Below are 10,660 nucleotides of genomic sequence, written 5' to 3'. Positions count from 1 at the left end.
CAGAAGAGGGTCAGTGGGTATAAGTTTGCGCTTTGGGAAATTAGCTACCCTGATGAAAATGTAAAGGAAACACTATACTGCACATATGAGAATCTGGGTGATTCAGCCTTTTCTGGAAACAATTGCTAAATCCACTCTAATCTACTAACACACTCTTCAAAGTTTTCCATGTTCACTCACGCACAGTGTGCACAGAGATGGCTGAGGGCTTGTGTAAACAGGGCTGGGTCTGGATTCTCAGGGGTTGGTCAGTTCTGATGGCATCAACCTGGTTGATCAGATTTCCAAAAAATGCCATCAATTCCATGATGAGAACTACTGCGATCAACCAGGGAGGCAGAAGACAGCATCTTTATGGGGGTGGTTATATGACTTAAAGGACTCTCTGAAAGCTAATGATCTTTGTTCTCTCCTAGCCCAGTCTTCAGACCTGTAAGGTTTTGGAACTTGGGACAGAATCTTGCCATCCTTCCTGCTTCTCTGGGAGTTGTCAGTCTCAACGTCCTTTGAGGAAGAAGCCTGTCATCTGACTTGTCCAGCTTGGATCCATCAGCCACTGGATATCTAGGGTAAGAGTCAGGTATGAAATCTGAGCCTTCTGAGTCGCTGCCAGTGTGAGTTGAAACAAATTATTTACATGAAAGCTCAGTACTCGTAAATGGTTCTGAAGCATATATGGGAGAGGGACCTGGTTGTCAGAGGGTTGGAGTCCACAGCGTGGCTCTCCTTGAGGTCTGAGCAGACCCGTGTTCCCATCCACAGGTCAGGATTCCTCTTGCAGCAGAGTGATCATCATGAGCAGCAGGAACCCAACCAGGCTCCAGGACATGGCCATCCAGGGCGTGTTGCAGAATGAGGCCTCAGCCATCGCCGCTCTTGAGTGGCTGCCCACACAGTTCTTCCCTCCCTTGTTCATGGCAGCCGTTGCCAAGGGACACAGTGAGGTGGTGAAGGCCATGGTGCACTACTGGGCCTTCACAAAGCTCCCACTTGGGGCTCTGTTGGAGGATTGTGTGTTTCAAGATCTCATCTTAAAGGCTGCACTCGATGGCCTTGACATCCTGCTTGCCCAGAATGCTCAGCACAGGAGATGCAAACTGAAAGTGTTGGATTTACAGCTGGCCACTGGCACCAACTTCTGGAATGTCTGGGCTGGAGCCCCATCTAATGACTCTGAGATGCCATCAGAGGAGCCTGAGGACACACCCCGCAGAATTCAGATGGAAAATGGGCCCCATTCCAGATCAGCAGTGAAGCACCAGCCCCTGACCTCCGTGGAGGTGCTCACAGACCTGTGGTTTGAGGAAACTCCCTCAGATGTACTGCTCACCTTCCTGATTGAAAGGGTCAAGCAGATGAAGGCGCTGCCAACGCTGTGTTGCAGGAAGGTGGCGTTTCTTCAACCTCTCCCACAACTTCACATTCTTGGGGACATCCTGAAGACGGTGCAGCTTGACTCTGTCCAGGAGGTGGAAATTCATGGCAAATGGGACCTGCACAGCCTCAATCCGATTGCTCCTTACTTCGCACAGATGGGTCACCTGCAGACCCTCTTTCTCTGTGAAGTCATCTTGGGTTGCAAGGACTGCGGCAAAAACTGCAACGTGGAGCAACTCCTTGCCCAATTCACCTCTCAGTTCCTCAGTCTGCATCAGCTCCAGCACCTCTTCCTGGACTCTGCCTGCCTGCCCAGGGGCTGCCTCATCCGGCTGCTCACACGCTTGCCATCTCCCTTGCTGACCCTCAGCCTGACTGATTGTGTGCTTTTGGACGAGGACTTGACTTACCTGTCTTTATGCCCCTGTACCAGCCTCCTAAGGACCCTGGTATTGTGTGGTGTATTCAGGCCTAGCTCAAGTTATGCATTCCTTCCGGGTCTGCTAGAGATTGTCTCCACCACCCTTATGCACCTGAACTTAGCTGGCTGTGGGATCCAGGACCCTGACCTCAGGGCCTTGCAGAATGCACTGGGCCGCTGCTCCCAGCTGGTCACCTTGGTGTTATGTGGAAACTCCGTGTCCTGGGATGTTCTGCAGGAGCTGCTGCAGCACACACCCCCTCAGTGCAAGTTCTTGGAGCTCCCTGTCCCACTGCATTGCTACGTGGGCCCCCAAGGAATGCTGGATATGGATGCTCTCCTTCCTGTGATGGAGGAATTGATGGTGATCCTGATGCCCAACGGAGTCAATTCGGTAGAATTCTGTAACCACAGAGGCAGTAACAGAACATCTCACGCCATCCTCATCCAAATGGACAGCTGATGTCATCACCTCCTTCACGCTATCTTGTCAGTCCAAAACGTTCATCTGTGGGTTCCCTTCCCCTTTTGTAAAGCGTTCACGTCTCCTATGCAGAAAGGATTTTTTTCTTGAGGTGCATGAGGATAATGTTTCTTCTCCGTGATAAAGCCGCCTTTAATGGTGAAGATTTCAGGATGCATCAGACATCACCCTCAACCAAGTCAACCGTCGCTTGCTTCACACCTGTCTTGTACATGGCATTGAAACAAAGTTTGCAGCAGACTGCATGCTGACCCCCCTCAATAATGGACGGCTGGATGGCAGCATGCTTTTGAATTGAAGTTCTGGCCTCGGGCTTCTTCTCGGTACAGTGGAACCTGGATTCCTTGACCTTGGAAACTGTCCAAGAAATTCAGGAACCCCCCCGCCTTGTTGAGAAATGGCCAGTCCCTTTCCTTCCAACCAACTGAAACCGATTGTTAAAAACCATGCCTGAAATTCTGTACACCTCGTTCAAATAAACATCTCTCCGTAAAGCCATGCACTGTGGTATTTATTTCTCTTGCAACCTGGGTGAACATTAAGTATTCATCACACAGTTTGTGGTTGCACACTCAGCAGGAGTGGACATCCAGATTTCGGGGTACTGGTCTCCCTCTTTATCTCCTCCCATTTTACCATGTTTAAAGCTGAACTTTGGGGACTTTTGCAAGTAACAGGTCGTCTTATTTCAGTAGAGTTCCTAAGGGATACTTCCGTTATTCCCTGATGTCATTTGGGGAACCCTATTGCATAGTTGCATAGTGCCTTATCCCAGGTGGGGCTGTGAAGGAAGTTCTGGGCAGATAAGCACAAGATCTATGGATTCATCCCACCAGGTGCTCCACATGGAAGGATGAATTTATCTGCTTCAAACAACATTTATGACCTCAGATATCAGAGATGGGTGGCTGCCTATGAGGGAAGAGGTGACTGTTGCCAGTGTTTGTATCGATATACAAACCAGGAGATCAGGGCTTGAACATATGTCTTCCTGTATTTCATAGGCTGAGTGCATTCCAGGGTGCATTCGTCAGAGTGCACTTGGTTGCTGTACTCAGCATTGACAGGGTATAAAGATGTGGGAGCTGGTCACCCCTGTATCTTTCTGCACTCATGGTTCTGCAGCAGTTGTCTGTCTTGTCTTTTGTGCATATCCCATCTACTTGCGGTGGGGCTTTCTCTATGTCTACTTGGACGGGGCAGGATTTTCTGTAGTTTGGTATTGATATAATTATATATATTTTAGAGCCCTAATGGTCTAACGACTTTTGTGTTGGGCTGTTACCTAGAAGGTTGAGAGTTCAAAACCACAATTTTCTCCCCCAGGGAAATATGGGATTGACTCTTTTCATGAAGACACAGGGACAGATGAGAGATCTCAGCACAAGGCATCTTGGACAGATAAAACTTCAGGAATTATCATGGGAATAGCGCTACCATGAGTGTGGGGGTGAGGTTTGGGCCGAAGTGGAGGTGATTGACAGTTGATCACAAGGATGAATGTATAACCCACACCACCCCCAGGGGATGTGAACAACAGAAAACTGGGTGAAGGGAGAGAGCAGACAGTGTAAGATGTGAAAATAATAATAATTTTTAATGGACCCACGAGGGTTGGAGAGTGGGGGAACGTTGGGGAAAAAGAGGAGCTGATAGCAGGGGCTCAGTCTGATACAATGTTTTCAAAATGGTGGCGGCGACATATGTACAAAAGTGCTTGATACAATTGATGTATGGATTCATATAAGAGGTGTAAGAGCTCTCCCAATACAATTATATATATATATATAATTATATTACTGTATATATACAATCAAATATAGCTATGCTGTAGATTCCTTGGAGACTCACAGGGACATTTCTATGGTGCCGACTATAGTCTCTCTAACACAGCAATGTCTTTAAGGTAATGGAAGTGATGCCCAGGAGGATGACTGATAACGTTCTCTGACATAAAATGACAATGATTTTTCTAAGGTGAATCAGAGACATATATAAACTTGAGATGCATGAATGGTGAGTGAGTTTGCACTTAATTCTCGCCCCATTCTAAGAACAATCAGCTCTTTAGTCAGCTTCCTGCTTGATGCTCAAATTCCTCAAGAGCAGAGATCTCTGAAAAGACAAGTGCAACAGTAAAGTCTAATGAAGGAACTAGTGGGTGCCTGCCTCTCAAAAGAACTGTGTCAGGGTTTTTAAAGTTTTATGTCCCAAGAATCAAGCACCTAAATCAGTGCCCATTGACTTTCCACACTTTCTGTTCAATCCAGTGATTTACAATAATATAATCCCTGTATAAATGATGGAATCGCATCGCAGCTTCAGTTGTGCACACCTGCTTTGTAGAAGACTAGAGCTGGCAGGGGAAGCACACAGCCCATTTGCGGTGATCACAGGTGGATTACACTCCCCATGACTGCCCTCTGATCACCGTGGAGGGATGTGCACAGCCCTGTTATCTCACAGAGAACAGTGTGAATTCAACGATGGCACTTGGCTGTCGTTCTGTGCCATTGAGTCACCTCCGATGCACAGGGACCCAATGCATGACCGAAGGAAAGCCTGCACACTCCTGTTCCATCCTCACGACTGCTTGTATGTTTGAGGCCCTTGTTGCAGCCACCCCATCAATCCATCACATTAAGGGACTTCTTTAGTCTCCCTGTGTTTCTCCAGGAACTGATCTTGCCCCAAAACCTGTCCAAAGTATGTCAATTGAAGCCCCATCATCCAAACCTGTAAGCAGAAATCTGGTCACATTTCTTTGAAGATAGAAATGCTTGTCCTTTTGACACACCTGTGCTGAATACAAATCATCCACTAATTCCATGTTGTGTTCCCAGATGTTATTTCATCCATGTAACTGTTCAATGACGCAGTTTTGGAATGCCCCTTCTCATCGCTATCCCGAATTAGTGATGATGCACGTAGAGTCTGTGTTGGAGGCAGCAGAACTCTATTGGGGCTGGACCTTAACTTGCTCTTTTTGAGGATTTCTTCAAACTGGTGCAAAAAGTGTGTGTGCACAGTGTGCTGGTGTTTTGCAGCTGCAACAGCTCAGCCTGTACTCGTTTGCTTCTTATTTGGACCAGATGTTTCATGTGAGAAGTCTCAGACTCTCTGGAAACATTTTTGACTCAACACATTTTCTGAGGGAGCAGGAGGTGGAATGTCAGGACTCCAAATGTGGAATGGTGACAAAGACTTTTTTAGCCTGTCTCGCAGAGACATTGAAAGAAGAGTCTGTGCTTAGGGGTCCCATATGCAGAAACTCAGACCGGTCTAATATTACATTTTGTGCCCCAGTATCCCACACCCTTAGGAACCATTCCCAGGGGTATTCTCCAGGCTTTTGCTTGTACGTATTTGAGAACTCGAGAAGGTCTTTACGTGTGTAGCGCACTTCTTCTTGGATAATTCTCTCAACCTCACCTTTAGGAGGTTTCTGAGACTTAATTTTAGTGACAGGTCTAGAGGAAATAATGGGTGGTGAGGGTGTGTCCTGGGTGCTCTCAGCAATATCTTGCGAGGCATCTTCCTCAGGTAATGCTACTGATGCAGCCCCACCTGGCATATCAACTCGAATAGTTTGGCTAATCTGCTCAGGTGTTTCTAAGGGCTCAATATCCTCTTCTTCTGGATCATCAGCCCATATGTTCCCATCCCAAGTTTCAGGGGTCCCAACTTTTCCCAATTAATGACCTTACTTTGGTTTCAGACACTGCTCTAGATCTGCAATTCAGCTGCCGTTGTAATTCAGCCACTCGTATAATGAGACTCTGGACCTGGTTCTCAGCAATGTCAGCTCTTTTACTAGAGGAGAGAAGGCTCTCCTTTGTAGCACAGATGGAAGTTTTCAAATCTGTTAGTCTGCATGTGAGGCGTGCTTTTGAGGCTCTGAGATCATCCCTCTCCTTAATAACACTTTCCATTGTACGAAGGACCAGCCAACCAGCTTCCCTATACTTGTCATTATCACAAAACTCCTGGAAAATCTGCAACCTTGGATCACCTAGAGCATCTCCTTTATCCTGCACGTCATCTACTTTAGGTGCTACTTTAGGTATTATCTTTGATATTTCACACCATGGATTAGTACGGGTAGTAGACGGATCCCCGTCAAGACTAAATAGGTTGGAGAACCAATTTAAGAAACCCATATTTATGGTTTATTTCTCTAGAAGTACTCCTGGTACCAAAATGTGTTGGACAGGGTGCTCTAGAGAGACAAACCAGATTGCTAGTAATTATATATAAGTATATTTATAAAGATAGATATATATAATACAAGAAACGAACCGTTAAATTATATACAGATAGATGATACAAGAAATTAACAGCTAAATTATAAGGCAATGAGACACTAGCAGTCCTTTAAGGCTTGAGAGTCGCCAGTTGCCAGTCCCCTTCTGTAGAGAGAGCTGGGCTATATATACCCAGGCAGCAAACAGCAAAGCAAGTCACCAAATGTCACCAACTGTCGGTCCCCAGCTCCAGAGATGAACATTCCAATCGTGTGGGATTAAAGGGACCACAACTTACAGCGACACAGTCCACAGGCTAGGCATCCCACAGGTAGTGTACCCTTTAAACTGAGGCACAGAACAACCAAGGTGAGGCTCACCGAGCCATTTAACCCTCTGCCCTTCAGTTAATCCTACTTGTGTTCATCGGCCAGGCTGGCACAATAAACTATCGCACCCATCTAAATGACGACACAGTTACTTCTGGTTGGTGATGCATCCTTCCATCAAAAGAAGAGCATTTGAGAATTAAGACAGTGTGCAGGACTCTTCTCCAGAGGTCACTACTTTGAACATTCCCAATGTGATCCCATCATCCCTGCTATGATCTGGAGTCAAGCAGTTGAGGTGGTATGTTTGGTAAAGCATTGGGGTGTTGACCACCGGTCAGCCAATCTGTGGGGCTTGGTGAGACCATCTACCCCTTGAGAGATTGACCGCCCTTAGGAAACCAAAGAGGTCCTTCTACTCTTTCCCATAAGTTGGCTCTAAGTTGGAACAGAAACAGAGCTAGTAATTTTGTGTTATGGGAAATGAGTTACACAGATGAATATCCGTAAGGACACAACTATGTTGCCCATATGAGAATCTGGGCGCTAGAGTAATTTCTGTAACCAATTCCTTAATCCACTTTCTCTGCTAACACACTCCAACAAGTTATCTCACTCACAGTGGGTAAGATGTGATGGCTGCGTTTGTGTCACCAGGGCTGGATCACGATTCTTGGGGATTGGTTCATTATTATGGAATCTGCTTGGTCGATAAGATTGCCAGGAATGCCATCAATTCCTACCTGGAACCTACTGTGAACAGCTAATGAGGGGGAAGATAGCTATATTGTGGGTATGGCCTCATGATTTAAACGGACTCTGAAAGCTCTCTAGCTTTTTTCTGGACCTTGATGCTTCATCTGACCTGAAGGTTTGGGCACTTGGGACAGAATCTTGCTTCATTCTTTCTTCTCTGCAAGTTGTCAATCTCAACACGTTTGAGGAAGAAATCTGCCATGGGTCCTGCCACCTTGGATTCATCATCCACCGGATCGACTTGATCAAGGATAGGAGTCGAGACTGAAAACTGAGCCTTGTCATCCTCTGCAACTATGAGTTGAAATAGGGAGTAAGATGACGTCTCTAAATGGTTCTCGGGATTGACGTGGGGCTGGACCTCGATGTGGGAAGTCTGGGTTCCAACTCGGTTCTCTTTGAGGCCTCTGTGAAGTGAGTGGAATACATATTTAATTATGAATATTTTGATGTATTGCTCTGCTCATTATAAGTTGGGTAAACAGATTAGGGTTTCCTGCTTACCCTCTACCTCTTTCACACCTCAGTAGCTTTTCAGGGACTTGTTCTGTCTTAATATCTTCCTTTTGCGCAGTAGTTCAAGTCTATAAACTTGCTGAGCTCATGATTCTCCACAGTGTGTCAGGTATGTAAGGAGGTCATTTTGGATTCTATGCACTAGTGTGGACTTCTTCGTCTATCAACTCAACTGTTGGAGTCTTCGAAACCATTTCAGAGAATGAGTGTCAGCTCTAATAAAGATAAATAACAGCGATTCCCCAAGTAGGTGATCCTGCCCCTTGATATGAAATGGAATTGTCCCTTCAGGGATTTCTGTATTTATATAGGGGAGAGAGATGGGCTCTACTCTCACTGAGAATTACAGTCTTTAATGAATAAAATCCCAACTTTCTCGGGTGGGGACACTGGTGGTTTCCAACTGTTGAGTGTGCAGTTCACAGTCCCCAATGCTTAACCCATTTAACACCAGGGCACTTGTGATAAACTAGGTACTGGTAAAAGGATTAAGGGTGGTAGGCAAAATCCGTAATCCCTTAACATCGTTTTAAGCACAGTGACAAACTAGAGATAGATTTGCTAGCCACAGTTTTCCAGGGAGAAAGTAATGATTATTTCATTAGTGCTCAGAGTATGGAAAGGTATGTGGAATTATGGAGAGGATGCGGTTGTAAGGGATGAAGAGGATTGATTGTGATCGTAAGAACTTTGACCTCTGCATGGGGCTTGGTCAACTTTACCATCGACATTCACTGACACCAAGTCCATTCCAACTCAGCAACCCTGTAGAACAAACAACCTACAAAGACACCACTCAGTCATGATGGAGAAATAAAGGTGTTCCCAGAGAAGGAGAAATGAAGGTAAACCACAAAAATACATGAGCACAACTATAAAACACACTCAATGAAGTACCGTGACTGAAAAGTCAAAAACACATAAATCAGAAATCAGCATACAAGACATTTCCTCACAAAAAACAACAAACAAAGCAACACCCAATGCAACCCTGCAATAAAAAAGATAATAAACACAACAAAGATACACTCTCACACACAACATTCACAAATATAAAGGAAAATGACAGTAACAAGTGTGTGTGTGTGTATATATGTAATATATATTCTGACTAAATGTCAGTGGACAAAACACACCAGTAAAGACAGAAGTAGATAGGTTAAAAATCTATCAAATACTGTGTACAAAACACACCCCTCAGACACCGACATGAACAGACTAAAATCTGAGGCTGGACAAATGTATACCAATAATACAACGACCAAAAGAAAGTGGGGGAGGTAATATTAAGAGGTAGGTAGCTGAATACAATCAAGCAAGGAGACCTGGATTAGGGTGCTTCTCTGGACCTGCAGTCCCTGCCTGGTGAATCTCCTGGACTCAAGGTAAAGCTGATGCCAAGAACGCAGTGCTCTCCAAGGAGGACAGGAGCACAGATGTTGCAAGTGGCCAAGGATCTGACCCTGTACCAACAGAGATAGAGCCTGATGCCCTTGATTTGGTATCTACCCACCTAGACAATAAGACAATTCATTTTGGTTTGCTTAAACCCCCCCTTGGTGATGCTTCTTTCAGAATCTCACTTGAGATTTGAGAGTGTGTACTGGACTCTTCTCCCCAGATCAATCCTTCAAAGACACCCAGAGCGATTCAATAATCCCTACTGTGCTCTGGAAAGAGGCAGCTGAGGTGGCATTAGTCTGCTCACCACCAGGTCACATATTCAACCCATCAGTCAATCTTTGGGCATGATTGTGTCATCTACTCCTGGAAAGATGGGCAGTCCTTACAAGCCCAAAGAGGGACTTCTACTCTTTTTCATAAGTTTGCTCTAAGTTTGAAGAGACACGGTGGGTCTAAGTTTGCACAATGGAACATGAGATGCACAGATAAATTCTCTCAATCACAGTGGGTAAGGTGTGATTGAGAGTTTGTGTCAACACAGTTGGGTCAGGATTCTCAGGGATTGCTTCATTTTGATGGCATCAGCTGGTTGATGAGATGTCAAGAAATGCCATCACTTGCAAGCTGAGACCTACTGTGGACAGCCAATGAGGGGGTAGAAAGCTTTCTTGTGGGTGTGGTCTCATCATTTAAAAGGGCTCCCTGACAGCTCTGTAGCTTTGTTCTGGACTTGGACCCTTCATCTGACCTGAAGGTTTGGGGACTTGGGACAGAATCATTCCATCGTTCCTGCTTCTCTGGATGTTGTCAGTTTCAAGACCCTTGAGAAAGAAGTCTGCCATTTGACCTGACATTTTGGATTCATCAGCCACTGGATCTACTTGATTAAGGGTAGGAGTCAAGAATGATATCTGAGCCTTGTCAGCCTCTGGAACTCTGAGTTGCAATAGGGAGTAAGACGAAAATTCTCTAAGTGGTTCTGAGGAATGAAGTGGGGAGGGAACTAGGGGTTCATAAACGGGGTTCCCAACTTGGCCCTCTTGGAGGCCTACATGAAGTGAGTGTATTCGATATTGTGTTTTGAATATATGGATGTGTTTGCTCTGTTCCATATAACCAGGGTAAACAG

The 10,660-nt window shown here is 45.5% G+C and overlaps 1 protein-coding gene across 1 annotated transcript; it reads left to right on the top strand.

The window, feature by feature from the left end:
• The first annotated feature begins 956 nt into the window (after nucleotides 1-956).
• Nucleotides 957-2,261, top strand: LOC142435671 (melanoma antigen preferentially expressed in tumors-like). Its single transcript, XM_075539874.1, has one exon. It carries the CDS (start codon nucleotides 957-959, stop codon nucleotides 2,259-2,261), a length of 1,305 nt encoding a protein of 434 aa, XP_075395989.1.
• The last annotated feature ends 8,399 nt before the right edge of the window (nucleotides 2,262-10,660 follow it).

The sequence above is a fragment of the Tenrec ecaudatus genome, chromosome Y, assembly GCF_050624435.1.
Source record: "Tenrec ecaudatus isolate mTenEca1 chromosome Y, mTenEca1.hap1, whole genome shotgun sequence".
Classification (NCBI taxonomy): domain Eukaryota; kingdom Metazoa; phylum Chordata; class Mammalia; order Afrosoricida; family Tenrecidae; genus Tenrec; species Tenrec ecaudatus.
The sequence above is the reverse complement of the archived record's forward strand: the minus strand, read 5'-3'. Positions and strand labels throughout refer to the sequence as shown.

Coding starts and splice junctions, on each gene's coding strand:
- LOC142435671 (XM_075539874.1), top strand. CDS start 957: ATGGTGCACTACTGGGCCTTCACAAAGCTCCCACTTGGGGCTCTGTTG.